This window comes from Heptranchias perlo, chromosome 17 (genome assembly GCF_035084215.1).
Source record: "Heptranchias perlo isolate sHepPer1 chromosome 17, sHepPer1.hap1, whole genome shotgun sequence".
Taxonomy (NCBI): domain Eukaryota; kingdom Metazoa; phylum Chordata; class Chondrichthyes; order Hexanchiformes; family Hexanchidae; genus Heptranchias; species Heptranchias perlo.
In genome coordinates this window covers 27,255,554-27,282,501 of record NC_090341.1, presented here as the reverse complement: position 1 = coordinate 27,282,501, position 26,948 = coordinate 27,255,554, and the positions used below count along the sequence as shown (strand labels likewise).

Below are 26,948 nucleotides of genomic sequence, written 5' to 3'. Positions count from 1 at the left end.
CTGCTTTGCCTTTTTCCTCCATCTAATTCCTGCTCTTTCTACACTTTATTGTGTTGGTGTTTGTGCCTTCTAGTTTTCTATGCACCTTGTCTGTCCTCTCTGCTGCTATGTCCTGGTGCCCATCCCGCTACCAAATTAGTTTAAACTCTCGCCCACAGCACTCGTTAACCTCCCCGCGAGGACATTGGTCCCAACCCTGTTCAGGTGCAACCCGTCCGTCTTGCACAGGCCCCTTCTGCCCCAGAACCGGTCCCAATGTCCCAAGAATCTGAAGCCCTCCCTCCTGCACCACTTCTCCAGCCACGCATTCACCTGCACTATCTTCCTGTTTCTGTACTCACTAGCATGTGGGACTGGGAGTAATCCAGAGATTACCATCTTTGAGGTCCTGTTCTTTAATCTTTTACCTAGCCTCTGAAACTCTGTTTGAAGGACCTCAGCCCTTTTCCTACCTATGTCACTGGTTCCAACATGGACCATGACTTCTGGATATTCCCCTTCCCATTGCAGAATGTACTGCACCCGTTCAGTGATAACCTTTACCCTGGCACCAAGGAGGCAACACACCATTTGGGACTCACAGCTGTGGTTGCAGAAAAGTTTGTCCATCTCTCTGACTATCGATTCCCCTATGACAACTGCATTTCTAGGTGAGAAACTTGGGCTGGAGCTTGGGCGGGGGGAGGGGGTGGAGGGGGGAACGGTAGAGAATGAGAATTTTAAAGGAGAGGCGAGAAGCGTGGAACAAGGTGAGGTGCTCAAAGGAGGAGAAGGTGCTAGAGAGAAGGGGGCAAGACCAAGGTGATATTTAGTGATAAGAGCCACACCATCACCCTGGCAGGTGGGGAGGCTTCAGTAAGGGGCAAGGTGTCAACATAATGCGTTATCCATTATTGTAATGGGTCATTATGCTGCCCAAAGAATGCCTTGTGATATAAAGATCCATCATTAAGATTATGATTTCATTTAACAGTTTCTTTCCATTTTTTTGTTCCCAACAATAGTTTTAAATTTCACTGATGGAAACTGCACTGTGCTTGAAACGTGGCTGGAGCCTCAGGGCAGTTGCAGCTCTGGGGGAGACATCTTTTCTCCTTGTGTTCAGATCAAGGTAAGAATGACAAGTTCAGATTTAAACTCACTTCGGCTTTATATAGATCCATTATTGGAATGCAGGTTTTAAAATATTTCAGGTCTCCTTTTACTGCCTGCTATTTAATTGTTACTGAAATGCAAAATAATTGAGAAATTATTCTATCTTCTATGGAGAGTGTATATATTCGATCCTTCTCCTAAACTGATGTTGTGAAGCATTAGAACACAAGTTAAAAAGAGGATAATAACCATTCAGGCAATAAACAAAGTGGTCCCAATATCCATTTGCTTCTATATAAAAAAGAAAATCTAGTTGTTCTGCAGGAAGCTTGGCTTTACATTGTTTGAAATGGTTTAACTGTTGCTACCCAAAAAAAATCAACCTGGGAGAAAAAATAGCTCCTCTAATTGACCGAAGAATTTGTCCCAATTCAGTGAAGCAATTTAGGGTGTGTGTTTTAGAGGGAGGGGCATGTTGATGGCTAAATTAGTTCATTGAAGCTTCCCTTTCAAATTAGATCCACAAAAAACACAACCCCAATGAAAATAACAAAAATTCATGAAATATTTAGGAGCAAATGAGTTAACTCTTCAAGATATCATTTTCCTGTCTAAGTGGAAACACTTTACTGTCACCAGGTTACTATTCACCTACCCGATGGTTCCAGAGGAATGGCTGTATTAATGGAGAATGAACAAGCATTGGCAAACTGTCAGCAGGTGAGAAGAAGGAGCAACGGTTTCAAACTGTTGCTGAACAGAAAAATGAAAAACAAAGAAAATATTGAAGCCCTAAAATTTCTGGCAGCTCACTCTTCTGCCAGAAGTGTGGCGAGATGAGACTTCCATCCGACAACCGGCTCAAATATTGACCCCATCCAAAATTCCAGGATCAGCAAGATTACATACTGATAGGCATGCAAGGAGTCTAAGTCCCATCTGTCACTGGAGATTTACACCAGGGGGTGGGAAAGGAAAACGAGGAGTGGAGGGTTGCAGAGAACTGGTGCAGGAGCAGGATTTCAATCTTGAACTCAATTCCTGATCGCAAAACAGAACATCAAATCTACATACATATATATTGTACAGTAGCAGATCTCTCAAGATGTTGCTTATGGTGAGTCAGATGATACGCTGTTTCATCCTCCCCGTGACCATGTAAATGGTTCTCTTGTAGCAGATGTCATTGCGCCACCTGCACTGATGTGAAAAATTGGTTAAAACGCTAAAAGCCTTTTTAATATTTAGTTTGTTCAGGCATTTAAATAATTAATACTATATATTTATTTAGTATAAAATGTATATGGTTAAATGCACATCTCCCCATGGTAGATTTCATTGCACCGCCTACACAAATATGAAAGTTCAGTTTTAAAAAAAAGGCTTAAAGCACCGTTAATATTTCTGACGTAAAAAAAGCCCCTTATTTTGCTCAGGCACTTGAAGAGTTAATACTATATCCTTACATAGTGCTAGTAAAGGTTTCACGTTGTTTATGAGTTTGGTGCTTGCTTTGCGAGCACAAAGATCAGTCACTCAGAGGGAAGTTCAGAGGGAGAAGGGGTGGAGGTAACTCGGGGTGGGGTCATGGAAGTCAGAGGTCATGATGTGGGAAACATGAGGCCTGAGCTGGTAGACTTGAGGCCCAACCGTTTTTAAAGAGGATGTGAAACTAAGGATGGGGGAGAAAGGCATCTGCAACACCAAAGCAGTGGCCAGAAATGGGTGGAATGGATAGGGTCAATGTCAGCATTGTTACTACCAAGGAAAGGAAATGCTGCAGATGGGGAGCAGCTACATTGTGGCCTGAGGCCTGAAATGAAGCAGTCATAAACTGGTATGGGGAGGGAGGGGGGGGTGGGGGGGAGGTGGGTGTTGAGGTTGGAGTCCCAGGTGTCCTGAAAATCGATGGAGAAAAATAAAACTCAGGTTTAAAACAGCTGAAACTTGGGTGAAAAAGCAAAATGACAGGTGGGCTTGGTTGATTTGTGGCACTGCACCACCTATTGGTGAGAGGCTGGCAATTATGGTGTGACAAGCAAATAGGAATTTACAGTTGAGGAATGTTGACATATGATTTTACCCATTATAAATGTCGACATAAAAACATAACTTAAAAATTGTGACACAGGAAGTAAGCTTGATATGTGCAGAAAATGCATGCCAAATTCAAGATTTATTACTGGTAGAGTTCTTGTGGTGTTGGTTACAGTGCGTCAGAGGATGCACTATTTTACAATAGAAGGGTTGTTTAGCCAATTGTTTTTTCTAGCAGGAAGAACAGTGAAGAGTGGGGCTGCAATTTCATTTGTAAATAGCTTGGAATAGGAAGTAAGTTTTCAAGATTAACAGAGACACAATGTTGGAAAGAGCAGGGATTGAGGACAGAGTTTTAAACAGTTTAAAAAAAAACTGTTAGCAGCATAATTGGGAGTGGAGCCATTGTTTTATTTTTGAAGGCGACGTTGAAGAGCTGGGAAGAGTGAGGAGTGGGTAGATATTGCTGTGATTCAAATAGAAACAGGGGACCTGGTACCAAACCACGAGGCCAAACAGTCGAGGAGGGCCAAATATTTAATATTTTTTGAAGAACAGCTGAGTGAAGAACAGGGAGCAGGGCTGCATTTTAAACTTTTTATTAAGTCTAACCTGGGAAGTGCAGGACTTAATGGGGCCATATTTAAAATAGTTTTTTTTTTACTGTTGTAGCTGGCAATGGGGTCATATTTTTTTTAAATAAGGAAAAGGTTTTGATGGGCTGAAGTGCAGTCTTTTTATCAGACGCAGAGGGAGCAAGCAGTGGACCCTTTTTTGAGAGGCTGCAGAGAGTGGGGAGAGGGGCCACAGGTCCGAAGTTGGCAGCGGGGAGAGGGGCCACAGGTCTGACAATTTATTTGTCTCAGGCAGTTGGCCAATCAGCGGGAAATAGAGACGCTGGCTCAAAGTTTATTTTTTCCAGCAAGTCGAGACACAGCTGTGGGCCTGAGGTTTATTTATTGTTTTCAGCCGATACGGAGTGGGTCATGTGCCCAAAGCTGCGTAGCTGGGAATAAATGATGGTGGAGGTGGGGAAGAGGAAGCAGAGGGTGTAGAGTTAGTGCGACAGTAGTGGCAGAGGAAAGGTGCGAGAGAAAAAGGTCAAAATATGAACATTGATAAATAAAATTAAATAAACAGAAAAAGTTTGCTCCTTCCATAGTTCATAATTACATGTAACATTTTGGACTTTTCTGATCTAATCATGCAACAAGGTTCTACCTCATAGTTCTGTGACTTTTCTGATCAGTGAGGTGAGGGATGTCACTGCTGGAAATGGAACACTTTTCCACTTTTGGCACCCAGTATTACTGTCGAGCACAGACGAAGAGCAAGGCTCTCTTTGCTTTTTCTCAACAACTTGCTTTTATCCAAACTAATGAGAACGCCCCTTACAGCACTTGTCCGAATTTTCTGCTTTCCACACCAGCCAGTTTAATTCCAATTAATCTATACTTTGGTACACATGAGCATTAGTGACGGGATTAAGACTAACTAATTTCATGTAAGACTTTTACAACCAGCCAGAGGTTAGATCTTGATCTTAACTGCCTGGACAGGATTCCAACCTTGTCCCCAAAGTTCAAGAGACACTGCAATCATCCACTGTACAGCTTTGTCCTTGAATTCTGCTATAATTATGCACTGATTAAGGTGAATACAGCTCTTCAAGTATGAAAAATGTAAAGCTAAATATGAAAGGAGTGTACGATGAATCTAGTATACCAACAACGTTTTTCGAAAGAACTATTGAAAAGGAACTCTTATCTGGAACAATATATAAAAACATAATGAATACTGAAAATTCAGTTAGGTACTGTTCATATATAAGTAATTGGTGATGTGGATATGACATTTATAACTTTAGGTAATCAATGGCCAATTCTTACAGAATATCTAATTCCTTTAGTGCTCTTTTACTTTTGGTCGCCATGGGGTTTTTGCTGATCGCTTAGTGGACTGTCATGGCTGGCGAGAAGACTACAACAGGCCTGCTTGTGCAGTGAAATATCTTCAGCATTTTGGACAGGTAAGATTGTTAAAGAAATCCTGGTTAGAGTAAATTATTATATGCCTGAATCTAATCATTATTTCTGATTTGAACTTGGATACAGTTGACTTTTGGGGGTATTTCAGTTTTTTGTTTAATACTTTCAGCTATTAGTTGTGTTCTTGACTTTGTTGGAAATATAGCCAAAAAATATACTTTTTCTTTTTTTTCCAGCAACTTTCTCCTGTCCCCTCCTTCTTGCCTGAAGACATTGACTCTTTGTTGTGGTACAGTGTCATGGGTGCTGGACACAATGTGGTACCATGCCCAAGTGGTCATTCTTCCTGAATCTAAACAGTGCTTTTTGATTGTAGGGGCATCACAGCCAACCCTGATCCAGTCCTCATCAACATCTATTTACCCGCATGTCCAACAGAAGTCTCTAGCTAATGATTGGGGGTGGGGTGGAAGATCTGCTTGATTTTTTTTTTCTCTTAACCCATAAACACTGAAGGCAATTGTAGAATTCCTAGTGCCATCCTAGTTTAGATCACTGAACCTAGAACTTTCCTGGTTTGTATGGCTTACTACAAATTTCCTTACCCAGCTGAGCCATTGGAGGAGTCTTAATTATTCCTATTGCAGAACCTTTCTAAAATACAACAGATTTTCCTCATCACAATATGAATGAAGCAGATTGCTGGTATCTCCATCATCCATGTTCTAATTATCTACCTGAATTCCCTGGGACAAAACCTTTCGTGAGATGTCTTCTCCCCGCATGGCCTGCCAAAGCCAATTTCCTCCTTTCTCACATAAATCAACCTCATTGTCCAAAAGAGACTAAGTTCAATTTATGTTATTTATATGGTAATTGTTTTCATTCTTGCACCTAGGGCTTTGGTGCATCATCTATGTGGGACCATAATTTGCAAACTCTTGATTTTATGTCATTTCCACTATCCATTGGGCATTCCTCTCCATTCCAGCAAACAATGGAGGTTCCCTGTATAATCATGCAGCCCTGTTTTAACAATGCATTGCTGGACTCTAAAGCTAGATCATAAATTCCAAATAGAGTCTCACTGTCAAGTCTTGCTGATTCTATACAAGACTGCTAAATGGTGAATGTGCACATTTTCTTTTTCTCAAGGAGAAAAGATGAGTACCAGAACCAGTTTCATCGCACATGAGAGTATTTGTCAGTCAGTCACAGAATGGCACTAATGGAGCCTCTGACACTCTCACCTTCCTAGCTGAAGGAGGAAATTTGTCAATGGGGTGTTGGCAATCTAAGCTCCATCTGGTTAAGAAGTAAAATTGAAGATATCTTTCAATGCAGCCCAAAGTTGCCCTATTTTTTAATAAATGTTTTCATTTTTGAAATTGATTCTTTCCTCTCCCTATTTTCCTAATGATTGAACTTTCCTAAAGTAAGTTCTAAGCACCATACTGTATCTGTGATTGATGTAATGTCCACATAGAGTCCATGCTGGTACAGCACTTGAAGTTAAGCATCTTATTTTGTGTTTGATATGCTATAATTTCATACATCTTTTCATTGGTGTTGCCTATCTCGTTCTATTTTAGATCAATACAACCTTTCCATGCTTCTACAATCCCACAAAGCCTCATGAGGTGATCAGGGAAAAACAGGTAGGCTGGCCAGTGAGCCCCAGCACATAGGTGTCCAAATGTATTGATTCCACAAACCAAAAATTGGCTTTCATCCCAAAACTAACCATAGAAAAGTTCGTAACTCATTTTTAGCAGCAGAGTACAACAAAATTGCATTGGATTTCAGAGATGATTCTTTCACCTTAGAGCAGATGTTAGGGAAATGCAACCATTCTCTAGTATAAGAAGCCAAAGGCAGAAATATTTTTATTGCTATGCAAGCATTGAATCTATGGCCAAGGAAATAGTAAAACAATAGAGGGAAAACAGAGAGGAAATGATGTAAGAATGAAAGGAAATTACTGTTGGCAACTGGCTCAACAGAGCAATGTGCAAGTGTTCAAAATAAACTCTACTGACAATCCATTGTAACATATATTAGTCATGTGCATTTAACTGCAGTTAAATAAATGAGTTTGGACTTATTTATTTAACAATGCAAAATTCCAAGAGGCACAACTACAGCAAACATGTAAACTAATATTTTGCAAGCTATTAAAGAAACACACAATTTGGCAAGTGACAGCATAACAAATTGCGTACACATCATAAAATCCAATTTCCTTTTTTATTTTACACATGTATTTTATTTTAGACATGTATTCAGTTTGAGCAAGTTCGATTTATCCTCAAAGCAATATTAATATCTGATTTTAATCCATCATCAGCGACTAGTCTTTGCATAATGGATGTAATTTTGTGCTCAAATGGACATGGTACATTGGATAAAGCTTGTATTTTTTCTAACTGTGGTATTATAGTTAGTTCTCAGAAGCAAATGACAAATATTGCACAAGATAGTGTGGACAGAAATTTGTGAACAGTGGACCACAACAGACACAAAATACTGTTTGCACAAATAAAATTAAGCAGAAAGTTCTGATAAAAATTGCTAGAACATTAAGTCATTGCATACAGCTGTTACAATTAAAATCTTCAACGTTCCTTTTTGGTGTTTTATATTATTGGCAATCTGAATTTTACAGCTGACGCTGGGAATGGCAGTGAACTCACTACTGTGGCCTTTTTTGAGCTTATTGGGATATGGAGCTGCAGGTGGCTTTATTCTATTTGATTGCAGTAAGAGAAGGTAAAAAAAAGACATTATTCTCTCTTTGTGAAGCAGTTCCCAGAATATTGGACTAGGCACAAAATTATTAGCTTCGAAAAAGTTTCTAAGAAAACTCAGTTTGAGATGGGTTTTCTTTGGGATCCCTGAAGGCAAAGCAGCACCAGAAGCAATCATAAACGGCTGCTCCTGGTGGTACTTGATACCTCGTGCAACCATTTTTTCTGACCCGACAGTCTGAGAGCCCAGGTTAAGGCCAGAAACTTTAAATCACATTTGGACTTTTGGGTAACTGCAGAATTTTAATTTTGTGCTTGTTCAGTTGTTTGTGTTGCTACTGAGTGTAACTGGGATGAATTCAGAGCACCAACAATCTGCATTGGAAATGGTTCTGTAATTTAAGTGTGCGATCAGTGAGTTGGTAAATTAGACTGGTAGCAGTCTTGCAGCAGTTTGGCTTGTTGCAGAAGAGCTCAGAAACATTCAACAACAACTGCAAAGGCACTGACATGCTGTGCACTCCTTTTTGCTATGGACATACAGACCCTTTACATCTCTATCCTTCACCAAGACAGCCCGCCTTTTCGTAGAATATACTGAACACTCTTTGTTCCAGTCACATTCATGTCCCCTTCCTGACCTCTTTTTTCCATTACATTGGTGACTATGTCAGTGCTGCTTCCTGCTCTCACCTTGATCTAGAGAATCTCATTAACTATGCTTCAAATTTCCACCCATCCCTTACCTTTAAATGGTCCATCTGTGACTCTTCCCTTCCCCTCCTGGACTTCTCTCTCTCCCCATCGCCACTGACATCTATTACAAGCCCACTGATTGCCGCAACTATCCGGATTATATTTCTTCCCATCCCACTTCCTGTAAGAACTCCATTCCTTTCTCTCAGTTTCTCTATCTCCATTGCATCTACTCTGTTGATGCCACCTTCCACACCACAGCTTCTGAAATGTCTTTTATTCCTTAGCTTATCCTCTGATGTGGTAGATGGGACTCTCAACCAGATCTGTCCCATGTCCCCTGCTTCTGCTCCTCCCCCCCACCACAACTGCAATGGAGTCACTCTTGTTCTTACTTTGTAGCTGACCAGCCTCCATATTTGCCAGATCATCCTCTTGTCATTTTAGTCACCTCCAGCATGATCCCACTGCCAAACACATTTTCTCCTACCCCAGCTCCCGCGCTCCCTGAAGGGACTGATCCCTCCATGACACTCTTGTTCATGCTTCTACCACATATTCTCTTTCCTCTGGAACCTTCCTGTGCAAGTGCAGGAAATGCAACACCTGTGTACTCCCTCCTCCCACACCACTGTCCAGGGTCCCAAATACTTCCTCCAAACTCGTAAAGTCTCCTCTACAATGGGGAGACCAAATGCAGATTAGGTGACCGCTTTGCTGAACAACTCTGTTCTGTCCCAAGTGCCAGCTCGAGGTGTACGTACGTGTGTTCCCCCCCACCTTCCCTTTGTTCTGTTACTTTTTAATGCTGTTCTGACAAAGAATCTGCACCTGAAATGTTAATTTACCTCTTCTCTCCGTAGATGCTGACTGATCTGGAGCGTTTACAGCATTTTCTCTTTTGGTTTCAAGGGTATAAGTGCAGTTTTAAAAGTGTAATTTCTAATAGCTACTATTTCAATTTGCTTATCTTACAACTCCGAAAATATTGTGTGGTATATTTACACAATGTAAAGATGGGCATTGTATACCAGTAGACTGGATTCTACATACCGAAACATTATCTGTGTACTTACCAATTAGAATTAAGTGCTTTTCTAATGCAATGTGTCAATATTCACTAATGATGGTTCTTTGTCATCTTTCTCAGAAAGCTGAACACTCTCTTGGCGAGTCAGGTTGCCAAAACTGAAAGAGAAAAGGAGCCAGTGAAGAGACGCAGGAGAAGGAGCAAAATAGCCTGTCGCCATGGCAACCAACACATTTCCCATTTTTCCAGCTACCCGACTATGACCAACGGTTCCCTTAGGTTAGTCTTCCAACAAATTTGAGGGTATGAAGTACATCCATTTTCCCCAATTCATATCTCTACAGGCCACACTGTACCCAAAAGGGTGCATGAGCCGATACTTGAAAGACTCCTCTCTTGCCCAACTATAAGGGTCCTGTGTGAAATATGTTCAGGCCAATGATAATTTCTAATTACTAATAGCAATGTTGTCTTGTGGAGTCTTACCCAAGGGCTGTTCTCATGAATCTGCTGGGAGGTCTTCAATCTTTGCAGATTTTCCAAAACTGTACCCACTTCCAACATTCAGTGTTAACTTTTATGAATACATGCCCTTTGAAGCAACTCCTCTTATGCACCTAAATAAATGTCTTAAGTGGGAACAATTTCTACTTTCAATTTTTCACAATTAAAGTCTTCAATTCAAACACTGCCTCTTCCTATCTAAGGGGTGCAACTTCTGAACTTGTAGGGAATCACAGGAAGCAGTATGTAAACCCTGCGATTTAAGGGGTGAGGAAGAAATTTCAGAGCTTTATCATGGCTACCAACTTCAGGAAATTGAGTGGTTTGGTTTACTCTATGACGAGGAAAATTATACATAGGTGGTGGTAGGACTAGGCTTGGTAGTCTTTCCTCATCAAGTATAACTCCAGAATTTTAATCCAACTGTAAAATTCATATTGTTTAATCTGACCAAGTACATGCACACACAACGCATCCATGGTACCCGTTGTATTGGAAACACAATATTGCATGCATTATTTAAACAGCTATATCTATCTTTGTATACTTTAATTCTATTTTTTAAATTGTACAAGGCATTAACCAGCATTAACTGCTGTTTTTGGGATATTCATTATCCTTTTGGAACAAAAATTTCCATCTCTAATCTCACTTGAGCCCGGTTAAATTTTGTACTCTTGTTCTCTAGTTCCTCAATTGCAGTTAAATTACCTGCTTCTGTCTACAATATCCATGCCTCTCATTTTAGACATCTGGATCCAATCTCCTCTAAATAATCTTTTCCTCAGTGAAAACAAGTTCAGCTGTAAATCTGTCTTTGTAACCTAGCTCCAAGTCCTTGGATAGTCCGCAAGACTGTTGTCAGAGCTTTCTCTTATTAGCCAATTTTATTCTGATAGTTGGGTACCTAAAATTGCACTCAATAACCTGATACACCAGTTATTCCAGTGGCAGATGGAGTGTAATATGGGGAAATGTGAGGTTATTCTCTTTGGTAGGAAGAATAGAAAATATTTTTAAAATGGTGACAAACTACTAAATGTTGGTGTTCAGAGATACTTAGGTGTCCTCGCACAAGAAACACAAAAAGTTAGTATGCAGGTGCAGCGAGCAATTAGGAAAGCAAATGGCATGTTGGCCTTTATTGCAAAGGGGTTTGGAGCACAAGAGTAAGGAAGTCTTACTACAGTTGTACAGGGCTTTGGTGAAACCTCACCTGGAGTACTATGTACAGTTTTGGTCTCCTTATCTAAGGAAGGATATACTTGCCTTAGAGGCGGTGCAACGAAGGTTCACTAGATTAATTTCTGGGATGAGAGGGTTGTCCTATCAAGAGAGGTTGAATAGAATAGGCCTATACTCTCTGGAGTTTAGAAGAATGCGAGGTGATCTCATTGAAACATACAAGATTATGAGGGGGCTTGACAGGGTAGATGTTGAGACCCTGGCCAGAGAGTCAGAACTAGGGGACATAATCGCAGGATTCGGGGTCGGCCATTCAAGACTGAGATGAGGAGGAATTTCTTCATGCAGAGGGTTGTGAATCTTTGGAATTCTCCACCCAAGGAGGGCTGTGGATGCTGAGTTGATGAATATATTCAAGCCTGAGATGGATAGATTTTTGGACTCTAGGGAAATCAAGGGATATGGGGATCAGGCGGGAAAGTGGAGTTAAGGTCAAAGATCAGCCATGATCTGATTGAATGGCGGAGCAGGCTCGAGGGATCGTATGGCCTACTCCTGTTCCTATTTCTTACGTTCTTACTCAACTACACTGTCATTGATAACAGCCTTGACTTCAGTTGGGAAGGTTGATAATAGTGGAGCAGGACTAATTATGGGAAAGGATGTGGCTGCCAGAGGTTTAGTTTCGTTACTTTGAACTCTGGAGGCTGGCAAAGAGAGCATTGGAGAAGATAAGCCTGGAGATGAAGATGTGGATGAAGGTTTCAGTGGTGATGGTGAGGTAATGGCAGAGATGAAAATATGCAGTCTTGGTGATGATTAGGATATCAAATTAAATAGCACATTAATTTGATGAGCCTTGGTTTTCTTTAAAAGCTTTAGGTACAAAATTGTATCAAATGCCTTCTTAAAATCCAAGTAAATTATACCCACTTGATTGCCCTTGCCCACTAAACCTAGTTCTTCCACAAAGCATTCATGGATTAGTGAACCATGACTTTTGAAGCACCTATGAATACTCCTTAAAGCTTCTATGCTTCTTAAATGAGCATTGGTTGTGTCCTGGAAAATGTTTGCACATTTTCCCCACCACCAATGTTACACTCACTGATCTATAATTCCCAAATTTACATCATCTTATTTGATTTTCAGGAAGGCATTGGTTATCCTTCAGTCCCCAGATAGAGCCCCTGTAATTATAGAGTTCCCAAAAATACTAACCAGAGCCTTGCCCATATTCTTCTTATGTATGTATCCCATCTGGTTTAATTTCCTCGATTCCTAAAAACCATAGAATGGCATTGATTCACGATTTCCCCTTCCTGCCTCTTCCGGCCTTTGATTACCTCCCCACTTGATTTACTCAGGCCTCTTATCCAATTTTTTCCATCCAAGCTGCCTTATATGCCTCCAACTTTGTGAAGTTGTTTTAAACCCAAATCAATACCTATTTTAATAAAGAGAAATAAATGAGTGCAAATTACACTTTATAGATTTATGCAGTGATCTTGTGTGAGGTTAAGCTGCTCTACCAGGGGTGAAACTTCATTTTCAGAGAAAATAAAGTTAAAGGAATTCCTAGTGTGATTTTGGGTAAAAACCTCTTCCTTTGATATTTAATTATTGAGTAAAAATAATTGTGCGGCCATGAAACTTTAACACAAGTAATAGAAAGTTATGTGAAATAATTGGAACAAACTCTCAGACTTAGGAGGGCTAAGTTCGCTATCTGAGGCGGCAGAGGAGAGGAGAGGGAGCGGCAGCGGCCTATAAAAAGGAGGGAGTTGGAGGCCCGAGTTCAGCTGAGGCGGCAGAGCAGAGAGGGAGCGGCCCATAAAAAGGCAGGAGTCGGAGGCCTGAGAGCAGCTGAGGCAGCAAAGCAGAGGAGAGGGAACGGCCCATAAAAAGGCAGGAGTCGGAGGCCCCAGTGCAGCTTAGGTGGCAGAGCAGAGGAGAGGAAGCGGCCCATAAAAAGGCAGGAGTCGGAGACCCGAGTTCAGCTGAGGCGGCAGAGGCCCATAAAAGGGCGGGAGTCAGAGCGCAAGCGTCAGGCAGAGAGAGAGAAAAAAACCCAAAGTGACGTTAGCACAAGGGAAGGAGCTGACTGGTGAGTAGCTGGTGAGTGTTTCTTTTTAAGTCTTTAATTTATATTGAGTTAAGTTTAGTTAATAATATAACAAATCGAGGCATGGCAGGGCACCTCACTCCCGTGGAATGCACATCTTGTGCCATGTGGGAACTCCAGGACGCTTCCCATGTCCTAGACAAACACAGGTGCAGGAAGTATCGCCAGCTGGAGGAGCATGAGCTCCAGGTTTCGGAGCTTGAACAACAGCTGGCGTCACTGCAGTGCAACTGCGAGGCTGAGAGCTACTTGGATAGCACGTTTCTGGAGCTGGTCACCCCGCACTTTAAGGAAGTGCAAAGAGGGAGTGGGTGACCGCCAGACAGACAAGGAGGACCAGGCAGGTAGTGCAGGAGACCCCTGAGGACATCTCACTCTCTAGCCGGTATATACTGGTGAGGGAGAGGGTTCCTCTAGGGAGTGAAGCCAGAGCCAAGTCCATAGCACAATGGGTGGCTCAGCTGTACCGGGGTAGGGGGGGGGGGCGGGGAAGGTCAAGAGAGCGATAGTGATGGGGATTCTATAGTTAGGGGAGTAGACAGGCGTTTCAGCGACCGCAGACATGATTCCAGGACGGTATGTTGCCTTCCTGGTGCCAGGGTCAAGGGTGTCACTGAGCGGCTGCAGAATATTCTGGAGAGGGAGGGTGAACAGCCAAAGGTCGTGGTCCATATCGGTACCAACAACATAGGTAGAAAGAGGAATGAGGTCCTGCAGGCAGATTTTAAGGAGTTAGGAACGAGAGTAAGAAGCAGGACCTCAAAAATACTAATCTCCGGATTACTGCTGGTGCCACGCGCTAGCGAGTATAGAAATAGGATAGAGCAGATGAATGCGTGGCTGGAGAGATGGTGCAGGAGGGAGGGCATTAGATTCCTGGGGCCTTGGGAGAAGTTCTGGGTGAGGTGGGACCTGTCCAGGCCGGATGGATTGCACCTCAACGGAGCTGGGACCAATGTCCTCGCGGGGAGGTTCGCATGTGCAGGGTCGGGGGTGGGGGGTGGTGGTGGAGGGATTTAAGAACTAATTTGGCAGGGGTGATGGGCACAAGGACGTAGAATTGGAAAGGAGGAACAAGGTGTACAAAGGATTGGGAGCAAGAAATAGTATGGTAGAAGATGGGACCAGACTAAGAGAGAGTACAAGAAAGTCTAAGATAGGTTTACAGTGCAGTGTGTAAATGCACGAGCATGTTAAACAAGGTTGGAGAGCTGCTGGTGCCATTAACCACATGGGAATATGATCTTGTGGTGATAACAGAGACCTGGCTTAAAAAAGGGCAGGATTGGATACTAAATATTCCTGGATACAAGGTGTTCAGGAAAGATAGGGAAGGGAAGAAAGGAGGGAGGTGGCAGTATTGATTAAGGAGAACATTGCAGTGCTGGAGAGAGAGGATGTCCTTGAGGGGTCAAAGACAGAATCTATTTAGTTAGAATTAAGAAACAATAGACGTACCATTGCACTACTGGGTGTATTCTATAGGCCACCAACTTGTGCGAAAGAGATAGAAGAGCAAATTTACAGGGAATTTACAGAGAGGTACAAAAGCCATAGAGTAGTGATAACGGGGGACTTCAACTATCCTAATATAGACTGGGATAGTAATAATATAAGGGGAGGAAATTTTGAAGTGTGTTCAGAAGAACTTTCTTGACAATACATTTCTGTCCCAATGAGGAAGGAGATATTGCTGGACTTGGTTCTGGGGAATAAGGTGGACCAAGTGGAGCAATTATCAATGGAGGAACATTTAGGGAACAGCGATTATAGCATCATATGGTTTAGAATAGCTATCGAAAAGGACATAGACCACTCTAAAGTAAAAATACTCAATTGGAGGAGGGTCAATTTCAGTGGAATGAGAACTGATCTGGCCTGGGTAAATTGGAATCAAAGATTGGCAGGCAAAACTGTAATTGAACAATGGGCGGCCGTTAAGGAGGAGATGGTTCAGGTACAGTCTAGGTACATTCCCACAAGGGAGAAAGGTATGGCATTTAAAGCCAGAGCTCCCTGGATGACGAAACAGGGAGTAAGATGAAGTAGAAAAAAGGGGCATATGATAGATGTCAGGTTGATAACACAAGTGAGAACCAGGCTGAATATAGAAAGTTCAGAGGGGAAGTGAAAAAGGAAATAAGAGGGGCAAAGAGAGAGTATGAGAATAGACTGGCAGCAAACATAAAAGGGAATCCAAAAGTCTTCCATAGACAGTAAACAGGTAGTAAGGGGAGGGATGGGGCCGATCAGGGACCAAAAAGATCAACTCATGGAGGCAGAGGGCATGGCCAAGGTACTAAATGAGTAATTTGCATCTGTCTTTACCAAGGAAGAAGATGCTGCCGGAGTCTCAGTAAAGGAAGATGTAATTGAGATACTGGATGGGCTAATAATTGATAAAGAGGAGGTACAATAAGTACAGCTGGCCTTTCAAGTAGATAAGTCACCTGGTCCAGATGGGATGCATCCTAGGTTGCTGAGGGAAGTAAGGGTGGAAATTGCATCAGTACTGGCCATAATCTTCCAAACATCCATAGATACGGGGGTGGTGCCAGAGGACTGGAGAATTTCAGATGTTACATCCTTGTTTAAAAAAGGGTGTAAGGATAAACCCAGCAACTACAGGCCAGTCAGTTTAACCTTGGTGGTGGGGAACTTTTAGAAACGATAATACGGGACAGAATTAGCAGTCACTTGGACAAGTGTGGATTGATTAGGGAAAGCCAGCATGGATTTGTTAAAGGCAAATCGTGTTTAACTAACTTGATAGTTTTTTGATGAGGTAGCAGAAGGGGTCGATGAGGGCAATGCGGTTGATGTGGTGTATATGGACTTTCAAAAGGCATTTGTTAATGTGCCGCATAATAGGCTTGTCATCAAGATTGAAGCCCATGGAATAAAGGGGGCAATAGCAGCATGGATACAAAAATTGGCTAAGTAACAGGAAGCAGAGAGTAGTGGTGAACGGTCGTTTTTCGGATTGGAGGGAGGTGTAAAGTGGTGTTCCCCAGGGGTCGCTTCTATGACCATTGCTTTTCTTGATTTATATTAATGACTTGGACTGAGGTGCACAAAGCACAATTTCCAAATTTGCAGATGACACAAAACTTGGAAATGTAGTGAAGAGTGAGGAGGATAGTGATAGACTTCAAGAGGATATAGACAGGCTGGTGGAATGGGCAGACACGTGGCAGATGAAATTTAACGCAGAAAAATGCTTAGTGATACATTTCGGTAGGAAGAACGAGGAGAGGCAATATAAACTAGAGGGCACAATTCTAAAAGGGGTACAGGAACAGAGAGATCTGGGGTATATGTGCACAAATAGTTGAAAGTGGCAGGGCAAGTTGAGAAAGCAGTTAAGAAAGCATACAGGATCCTGGGCTTTATAGAGGCATAGAGTACAAAAGCAAGGAATCATTATGAACCTTTATAAAACACTCGTTCGACCACAACTGGAGTATTGTGTCCAGTTCTGGGCACCGCACTTTAGGAAACATGTGAAGGCCTTAGAGAGAAAAGATTTACTAGAATGATTCCAGGGATGAGGGACTTTAGTTACATGGATCGACTGGAGAAGCTGGGGTTGTTCTCTTTGGAACAGAGAAGGTTGAGAGGAGATTTGATAGTTGTATTTAAAATCATGAAGGGTCTAGACAGAATAGCGAGAAACTATTCCCATTGGTGGAAGGGTCAAGAACCAGAGAACATAGATTTAAGATTGGCAAAAGAACCAAAGGTGACAAGAGGAAAATTTTTTTTATGCAGTGAGTGGTTAGGATCTGGAATGTACTGCCAGGGGGGTGGTGGAGGCAGATTCAATCATGGCCTTCAAAGGGGAACTGGATAAGCACTTGAAATGAAAACATTTGCAGGGCTACGGGGATAGGGCAGGGGAGTGGGACTAGCTGGATTACTCTTGCATAGAGCCGGCACGAACTTGATGGGCCGAATGGCCTCCTTCCATGCTTTTTATGATTCTATCTTCAGTTCAGTCCAACATATTACGAACTAGAAAATGTTGGAAATGCATAATGGGCCTGTGAGCACTCCAAGGAGAAAAAAAAACAGGTTCACACTTTGGGCTGAGAACCTGTATTCTGAATAAGGGTACACATTTGAAACGTTAATCTGTCTTTTCTCTTTACAGATGCTGATTGACATACTGTATATTTTCAGCATTTCTGTTCTTTAAAATTTCAGATTTCCAGCATTTGCAGTTTTTTTTTCTTATTATTACCAACTAATTCATTTTCAGTGCTTCCGTATATAGTCACTCACTAGTCAATCATCTATCCTCTCTCTGGCAACACATTCCTCCATGTAATTCAACAACTTGCATTTATATAACGGGCTCGATTTTTGGACGTCCGAGCCGGCGGGTTTGTAGCCGGGGGGGGCTCCAAAAATCGGGGATTCCCAGGGCGGGTCCGGAGCCCGGCTCCAACCCGCCCACTTTTGGGTTCCCCAGTGACGCACTTAGATGCGCGTGCAGCCCCCGCATGCAGGACTCCTGCCAGCAATTAAAGCCAGCGGGATCTCACAAGGCAATTAATGTGATAGTTCAGGTCGTTAGCAGACCTGATTTGTAGGATATTTTAGGAGGGGTGGGATTTTCATCCCTACTGAGCGTGTTTTCCCCTACTGGGGGAAACACTCCCAGTTGAAATGGATGTATTGCAGCCACCAGCCTATGGCGGCTGCAAAGGTCCATTTGACAGGTTGGGGGGGGGGGGGAAGACCCTCACTCATTGCAGGAGGCCACTCTGTCACTTTGGACAAAGTTTGGCCTCCACCACCCTCCTCCCAACAATAAAATTCACCAACTTGGAACCTCAACCCCGGTGTCCAGACACATTTACCTACCTTACGGACCCCCTCAAACGTACATCTTCCGGATGGGGGCCGCCATAGCTGCAGTCATGACCTCCTCGGAGGACGAACAGCATCACCAGCCTCACCAGCCTCGCTGTCCACCTCTGACATGTGGAGCTCCACAACACAGTGCTGTGACACATCCACCTGCGCAGCAGAAGGGCAACCGCAGAGATGCGTCGCAGAAGGCACTACCCTCGCCACAGGGTCTACAGACAGAGGCTCAGCTTCCTGGACCTCTCTGAGCAGCAGTGCACACGGAGGCTCAGAGTCACTCGACATGTAGTCGTGGACATCTGCAGCCTCCTTGATGCCGAGCTGCTCCTGGCTGGCCCGAGCACCATCTTCTTACCTGTCACTGTCAAAGTCACCACTGCCCTCAACAACTTCTCCTCCGCATCCTTCCAGGGTGCCACCGGGGACATTGCCGACATCTCTCAGTCGTCTGCACGAAAAAGCCCTGCAAATACACCTACACCCACTCTGCAGTGACACAATGGGTGGCATCGGTTGTGGGTTTTCATGGTGATCCTCAGGAAAGGGCATTATTGCACAAACCAGACAAGATTTGCAAAGATGTGGCAGTAGTGGTGACAATATAATATGTAATGTGAGTTGATCAGAAATTAAATATAAGTAAAATCCACGACAAACCCTCAAACACCGTTGTGCATCCTCTTCATGCTCACGATACGTTTGCCTTACGCTTCCTAATACACACATGCGATGCATGCCCTGTGGCTGCAGCACAGGTAGTGGCAGGTTGGGTGAGGCTGACCGTGAAAGAGATGCATGAGAGGGTGAGTATGAGACAGAGCCATGAGATTGTATGAGGATTGGGTTGAGTGGTAGTGGCGGGATGAGTACTGGCGAGGTGAGTAGGTGCAGGTAAGATGATGATGAGCTTTGAGTGGGTGTGAGGAGTGATGTGATAGAGTAGTGTTGGCAGTGCAGAAGGAAATGTGGCAGACGGAGTGTAGGGGAATAAGTGTACTCATTAGGTCACTGAAGCGCCTCCTGCACTGTATACAGGTGAGTGATATGTTGGTGGTGCTGGTGACCTCCTCTGCCACCTCGAGCCAGGCCTTTGTGGTGGCAGAGGCAAGCCACTTCCTCCCGCCCGTCGGGGAGAAGATCTCTGTCCTCCCCCTCCTCCTCACCCCATCCAGTTGGACCTGAAGTGAGGCATCATTAAACCTGGGAGCAGCCTTCCCCCGCGGCTGCTCAATGCTGTAATTTTGGCTCCTTTCTGCAGCATCAGTCAGTGGAGGACTGCCCCTTTAAATAGGGCTCCTCCAGCTGACAGCCTATGATGCGGGTGCGCAGTCCGCCCGCTGCGCAGCTTTCCAGCGCGAAACCCGGAAACTAAGGTAAGTGCCTTCAACTAGGCTGCGATCACGTACGGAGCACCCCGAATTCACTGGGCGCGTTACCCATGCGCCCAGTCGACTCCCCGCTGCCAACCCGCCTCCCTCCTAATATCGAGCCCAATGTCTTTGAAGTAATAAAATGTCCAAAGGCGCTTCACAGAAGCGTTATCAGTCAAAATTTGACACCAAGCCATATAAGGAGCTATTAGGACAGGTGACCAAAAGCTTGGTCAAAGAGGTCGGTTTTAAGAAGCAACTTAAAGGAGGAGCGAAAGGTAGAGAGACAGAAAGGTGTAGGGGGGAATTCCAAAGCTTAGGGCATAGATGGCTGAAGGCACAGCTGCCTATCATGGGGCAATGGAAATCAGGGATGCACAAGAGGCCAGTGTTGGAGGAGCGCAGAGATCTTGGAGGGTTGTGGGGCTGGAGGAGGGAGGTTACAGCGATAGGGAGGGACGAGGCCATGGAGGGATTTGAACACAAGGATAAGAATTTTAAATTTGAGGTGTTGCCGGACCAGGAGCCAATGTAGGTCTGCAAGCACAGGGGTGATAAGTGAACAGGACTCGATGTGAGTTAGGTTACAGTCAGATGACCAATCATAAACGGATATCTCTTCATGTTGTTGTTGGGTATTAGGAGGAAAGAATGTTTTATAAGCAAGTGGACACGATGTGTTGATAACGGTAGTTGAGAGGATCTGGTGTTTAGAAGGTGGTGTAATACTGTTTAGGTGACTGGAGAAGTGAGGTAGCGGGTAGTTTGGGAAGACCAATGAGTAAGATTGGAGGAAGGGCAATTAAGGTGGAATATTAAGTAATCAAGTGGTAGAAAGGGTAGTTGAGTAGGTCAGGGAGTGATGGGGAATATTGTATTGAGATTGTGAAAGATTTGCTATTAAAGTGTCTAATTAAAATTCTGAAGGAAGTAGCTAATATATGGGAGGATAGTGGGCTTGGGTGTAATCAGTAGTTGAGAGGGGTGGGTAGTGAGTTCTGGGAAGAGGGGAGGTGATGAGGGAGTGAGAAATGTAGATTGTGGGTAGTTAGTATTGGGGTTAATTGGTATTTGGACATCATTTGTTGGTTGAGGGAAGGAAATCGGAGCTGAGCAGAGGTCCTTGGGGAATGGGAGATATTTAATAAGTTCAGACCATGAGTTATTAAAATTGTTTTGAGACTTGCTAAAAAAAATTAGATAATGATAAAGTTAGCATTTTTTTAAAAAAAGTCCCTACAGAATATGAATTTCATTGGTTGCCAGTTTAATTAATTTTCAGCTAGCCTGTTCCGCTGAAGTCCGGTTCTAGTTATGGAGGCTACATTATAAATATATTTTGTTTATCTAACGCTTAGCCTGGTGTCTGCCTCTTCCCGCTACTCTTCGTTGCCACCAGCTGGTGATTCTCCTTTTGTTCAGCCCATTTTGTTCCTCCTCCATATCACCAGGCTTCCTGCCGTTGTTGGCTTTTATTGCGTGGCTTTATGTTTGGTGCTGGCCTGTTTCTCCTCACCGCATCCAGGTTCCCCATTGCTCCACTGCAGGATTGCTGGGGCACGATAGCGAGTGGGGCTTAAGGTCTCAGGCCATTTGGCAAGCGCCAGAAAGCAAGTGGGCTTGAGGCCGACCTGGCTGGGGGCGGGGGGCAAATAGAAATTTAAAAGCAATTAATTACATGCAATGTAAATTTTTAAAAAATGTCATTGTAGTTATTAACTTATTTCTATATATACTTAGCAACTATATAATTTCTAAAAATATTTACCATCTCCGGAGCACGCAGTAGTAGCATGGGCTGACCAGGCCCTACAGCTCCATCTTGTAGTGTGACAGATAGTTGGGACAGCTCACTGATCAGATTAACATGGGAAATCTATTAGAGCTCTGCTTACAGACAGGACAAGGAATCTGACCGCTAACTGTAAACACTTTAACAGTGCAACTCGTACAGGAAATGTTTACATAGCAGTTTCCAATGGAGGCAAGGCCCATGGCACAATTTTAATATGTTACATAGATTACTATATCTGTTATGTCTGTACTTAAAGATCATTGTCTTTTAAAAAAAATTGTGATGTGTTTATTTTCAGTGCTTCCAAAAGAGTAACAATCAATGGAATTTACATTATGTGTCAATACTATAACTTTGTAATTGGATTAGCAGTTTAATTATATTACAAATAGGCCTTTTCCTTTGAAAACAGCATATCACACATTCTTTGATGCTTGTATTCCTTTTAAAAAAGTTCTTTTTTGTATTCTTTATAAAAGTTGTACCTGTTTGGACCATGTTTTGGAAGATCCTCAAACTACTTCAACACCAAGAGTCGAAGCTTCTTGGAACCACCCATCAGCCGTTCTCTGGACAGAACAGGACCTTTTGAATCTTGAGCATTTGGATTTAGCTGTGACAGAATATACCCAGAGCAGGCCACCATCTACCTACTCCAATGTTTACGTACCACAGGAAGGAGAGGTGTTTGTAGATAGTGAAACAGAATGGAATGCACTTCATGGGGATATGGACTTTGGAATATCAGAACAAGATATTGACTATTATTTTGCCAGTATTTCCAGAAAGCATAACTTTCGCCAAAGCATTCTCCCGTTTCATCCATTTACAGTTATGGATGAAACCAGGGTGTAAATTGCAATGGAAATGTTGAATTTGGAGAGCCAAAGATTTTGGATTATACTTTTTTCACAGTGGACTCCATATGTAATAAACATTTATTTGCCATGAGAAATGTACATTATATTCAAGTAGTTATCAATGCATGATTGACCACTATTAAAAGTATTGTTTAGCACACATCTATCACCCTTTGTTACATGTGCAAAACAATCTTAAAAAGCCAAAACCAGCAATTTAGTTCTGGGGTTATCAGATCTGGAGCCGAAAATACTATCAGCTGTTGTTACAGTGGAAAGAAAAAGGTGTCCAGGTGACCCAGCTCCCTGTTAAGTGCAGAGAGAAAGACATCACAAACATTAATCAGGTATAGTATTTAACCTACACACAAAGAATAAGATTTGGCTTTGACAAGTAACCTAATTAAATGTCCCAAATGACATGGTAAGACATTTGCACATAATGTGAATTGGCACTCATTTCCTTATATGCAAGTATCTCATTCTTGCCGATAGCAACCTCAAACTATGTATTGCCCTGACGTCTTTCAGAACCATGGTACATATCAGTATTCCATTTATGCTGACACCCATCTGTCTTTGTACTGTTCTGACTGCTTACAAAATTCCTTCCTGAAAAAGAACTCAAACCCTCCATTCTCAGTAATTATGGCCTATCTCAACCAATCTCTTTCCAAACTCCTTGAATGTGCTGCTGCCTTGCAACTATATATTCACTTCTCCTCCCATTCCTTTGTTTGTACCTGCCCACACCGAGGCAGCACTGGCCAAACGACATCCTGTGCTTTTATGACCGTGGCTCATTGTCCTTCTTGACCACTTCAGTCGACTGCTCTGTCCTCCTCAACAAATCTCCTCTGCAGTCCACCTATCAGACACTTCTCTTTTCTGATGGCACCTGTTGCAATCAAGACACTATAACAGCTTCCCTTCCTCTGCCTGCACTCACCTATGATGTACCTCATCCATCCATCATTTATATACTCTCCCATTACTTATTTTTTTTCCCAAGCTCCACCACCTTCCATTGCCCTAAATTAACTTCAAATTCCTCATCCTCATTTCTGAATCCCTCCGTGGTCTCACCTTACTTTACTGTACTGACGATCTCCAATCTTTCATTGCTACACATACTCTCTGTACTTCTGAAAATTCTGTTTTCCACTCGCTTGTTGGTGGCCACTATCAATTATTACAGTCCACCCTCAAAATCCTGCCCTAGAATCCTTCACTTTTACAAGCCCCAATCCAGCACTTGAGAACATAATCAATGCCAATACTTCAATGCAATCCTTAGGGAGTGCCATCTTGCAGATGGGATGCTGAAGAGAGACCCTGTGTGCCCATTCATGTGGACCTTAATGATTCCATAGCACTATCCAAGATAATGACTTGGTCAACATTTCTCCCACAATACAGATTTCATTGCTGTTTGTCAGATTGGTTATACGTAAAATGGCTGCCACATTAACAGACACTAATAACTACACTTTTTATGCTGAAGTACATTTCTGAAACTTGATAAGGTGCTTAAAAATGCAAATCTCTTTTCAAAACTCTTGTTTGTGCCTTACACAAACCCCAAACATCTCCATTTTCCTTTCCTTTTTTGCATCGACTGGTTTTCATCCTCAGTAAAGTAGTTGCACATCATCCTTTACAGGAAGAGTGCCACCGAATACTGTTGAGCAGCATTACTAGAGTAATACAATTGGTAACAATTAGATCTGTGCATTACAGTGAGGAACTCAATTAACATTGCTTACTAATACGTTTTTTAATATGTGCAAATAATAATTTAGCACCTGAACAACTGAAAATTTCTTCAGATCTAATTCTCCAACTTTTCCAAAGCTCTTTGTTAATGAAGCGAATATAGAATCTATAAATGATTTTGAAAAAAAATTAACATTAAAAATATTCTACAATCATATTAATTTTCAGCCAGTGGCACTTTGGTAGCTCATCAAGTTTCTGTTATTTACATGTGAACCCATTGTGACAAGCTTTTCAACCATGAGAGCTTTCACAACTAAGCTCAATCCTGTTCTCATCCAATGTCCACATAAGCACACTTTCCGAGAGGAGTCAAGGGACAACAAGGTGCTTCAAAAAAAAATCAGCCATACCCAAAATTGAATTGTAGACTCTCCACTGCTTAATTTTGCCAACTTGGCATAGACCAGGGATGGGAACTAGTTTGCATGATTCAGTAATACACCACACAGTGCATTTACCCACTAAGCCATTGGTATGCTCTGTTACAGCTTTTACTTTAAAAGTTCAGGCAGCCATTCAAAAATTAAAGGAGTGTGTTGGGGATGCAACAATTGTCAAATCAGTATCTGTAACCACATTGGATGTAACTAGTTGGTGGCACATCATGTTTTGATATTTCTTTTCCTCCACCAACTAATGGCTATTGCATACTGAATGTCATGTTTACTCCGGTGTTCTTGAAAGTCATAGAACTGTGTATCTTCCCTTAGCAATAAACTCAAATGCACAAAGGGAGAGCAAATTTTATTTTATTAAATCATGCACATCACATATGTTAGTGCAAATACTTTTAATTTGTACTCCAGAAATTCTACTGTACTTTCCAACCTTTTTTACAAAATAGATTTAAAACAATTATTTTACTTTAAAAAAATTTATTTCTGCAATTCAGCATATCAGAACAATATTTGCAAACAACCTATGTACAGGAGGTACCAAGGACCACTGGCATGTGTGTGTGTAGCTGGGGTGGAATATCATAGCTTATTGGTCATCTAAACAATTGCTCAGATTGATGGACTTTAGAACAGATTTGTTTGTTTCCACATAAACGAGTGTTTTTCCCCCCACAACCTTTTGTTTAAACAATAAAATCCCAAGATGAAAGGGACATCTAATAAACCCTACACTCACCCTCAACGTGTTTAAGATAAATTATATAGCAGATTTCTCAATACATTCTTGAAGACCTATTTCTATTGTCAAGAATATTTTAAACCAGCTGTAATTTTAAAGTGTTCTTTTTTTATTTGATTGACTACTGAATCTTGTACCAATATTTGTAATTACATAGTACAACTGCACCAACATATCATTCTGTGGTTGAAAATGTATAAATTGAATTAGTTTTAAAGTAAGGCAATATCCAACTCATTTGGCTAAAAGATTCATGAAAAAATTAAGGTGACGATCCATTTTCTCCTGTAACTCACTTGAAAACAAAGTGCTTGCTGGTGTGACTCCTATAGTGAGCATGACAGCTGTCTGAAAGACGGATGAAGGACTGTCCTGGGAATGTAGTGATTAAGGCAGTAGCATTACACTGCTTTATGGTTGCAGGTTTGAGTCCCAGTCCCAGTCAATGTAAGCAAAGTGCTTACTACTGTATATCAGAAATGTTTCAGTCAGCCTCTTATATAGACATTCCCATCACTAGGGAAAACAAACAGACATTCAGTCTTTTCCACCCATTGATGCACACCTTCCACCAACTGATGCACAGAGGAACTTGGACTTGATGCTGCAAAGGGGTTTGTGGTCCACTTACCTTAGCTGGGGGAAGCATTAATTGAACTGGGCATCCATAGAAAGAAAAGAAAAAAGGGTAGCCTTTTAAAAAAAATGTATGATGCTGTTTCTTCAAACACTTCAGTAAACTGTACACTGAAGGTTTAAAAATTGTTGGGAGAAGTTGAAGTCCCAAGAAAGTCAGGTATTGTCTTCCAGCTCTGCAATAGCATTACATTTATTTTTTTGACCACTTTTAAATGCCATATAACCTCTTGCTGGAGTGTGTGGATTAAACTGACAGCAGTTTAACCATTTGTGCCCCTGTTAGGATCAGTCTTTTAGCTCGTGCACCAGTCGGTGGAATTGCACCACTGTTGTCAAAGGAGGCAGCAGAACTTAGAAGTGAAACTAAATTAAATTCCATGTTTCTTAATATTTTGGTACCAAGAAGCCTAGTTTAGGCCACCACATCTCTTTACATAATCCCAAAGTACTGATTTAAAAAATAATGGAAAACTGCAAACAAAACATTATCTAGAGTAGAATCCAGTCACAATTTTTATTCCCTCTATATACAATTACATTTTATACAGTTCAAGCAAAGACCCTACTGTCGTACTCTGAAACAGCCGTGTTTTTGTTAGAGGTAAAAAGGAAGGAAACAGATCTGCTTGGCCCAGTGATAAAAGAAAGCCAAAGTCAATGGGGAGGACATTCTGTAGTTTGAGAGACATCACGCAGTTTCAGGGCGAGGCCTTATTCAACGCTGGATATAGCACTACCACCGTCACAGCAACCAGCACGGCCATCACTGGCATCCACTTCAGTAATCCACCCTGAAAAGGTTCATTTATAAAATAAATTACGTCTATCGTTTATGAACCATTATTTTCTGAACATACAGGCTAGCAGTTTGGGGTAAAATAAAGCTTAAGTACAGATTTTCCACGGCAGTTACACAACTCTAACATTAGGTCTCCACACATCTTTTGAAAACTTGGGAGATCTGCTGATCATACAGTGAGACCAAACACTTTAGGACTTTTCTTAATGCAAGGCAGACCCCAGTTCAAACAATAGAAGAGTTCTTAATGTTTATACGATAATCACTTAACTGTTTTTACCAATCAT

The 26,948-nt window shown here is 42.2% G+C and overlaps 2 protein-coding genes across 26 annotated transcripts in view; one reads left to right on the top strand and one right to left on the bottom strand.

The window, feature by feature from the left end:
* LOC137334203 (uncharacterized) overlaps positions 1–24,818 on the top strand; it is a 50,296-nt gene extending 25,478 nt beyond the window's left edge. For both annotated transcript variants that reach the window (XM_067998795.1, XM_067998796.1), the window contains 7 exons: positions 1,005–1,111; positions 1,735–1,815; positions 5,042–5,161; positions 6,713–6,778; positions 7,786–7,889; positions 9,714–9,872; positions 21,927–24,818. In XM_067998795.1, the coding sequence (XP_067854896.1) occupies positions 1,005–1,111; positions 1,735–1,815; positions 5,042–5,161; positions 6,713–6,778; positions 7,786–7,889; positions 9,714–9,872; positions 21,927–22,302 (1,013 nt within the window). In that variant the 3' untranslated portion in view covers positions 22,303–24,818. The remainder of the gene's footprint in view (positions 1–1,004; positions 1,112–1,734; positions 1,816–5,041; positions 5,162–6,712; positions 6,779–7,785; positions 7,890–9,713; positions 9,873–21,926) is intronic.
* A 123-nt stretch (positions 24,819–24,941) lies between these two features.
* The window catches only part of slmapa (sarcolemma associated protein a), a 188,226-nt gene continuing 186,219 nt past the window's right edge, over positions 24,942–26,948 (bottom strand). For 18 of the 24 annotated variants that reach the window (XM_067998769.1, XM_067998777.1, XM_067998783.1 and 15 more), the window contains one exon: positions 24,942–26,653. In XM_067998769.1, coding sequence (XP_067854870.1) covers positions 26,561–26,653 — 93 coding nt within the window. In that variant the 3' untranslated portion in view covers positions 24,942–26,560. The remainder of the gene's footprint in view (positions 26,654–26,948) is intronic. The other 6 variants (XM_067998770.1, XM_067998779.1, XM_067998786.1 and 3 more) reach the window with 1 other exon arrangement.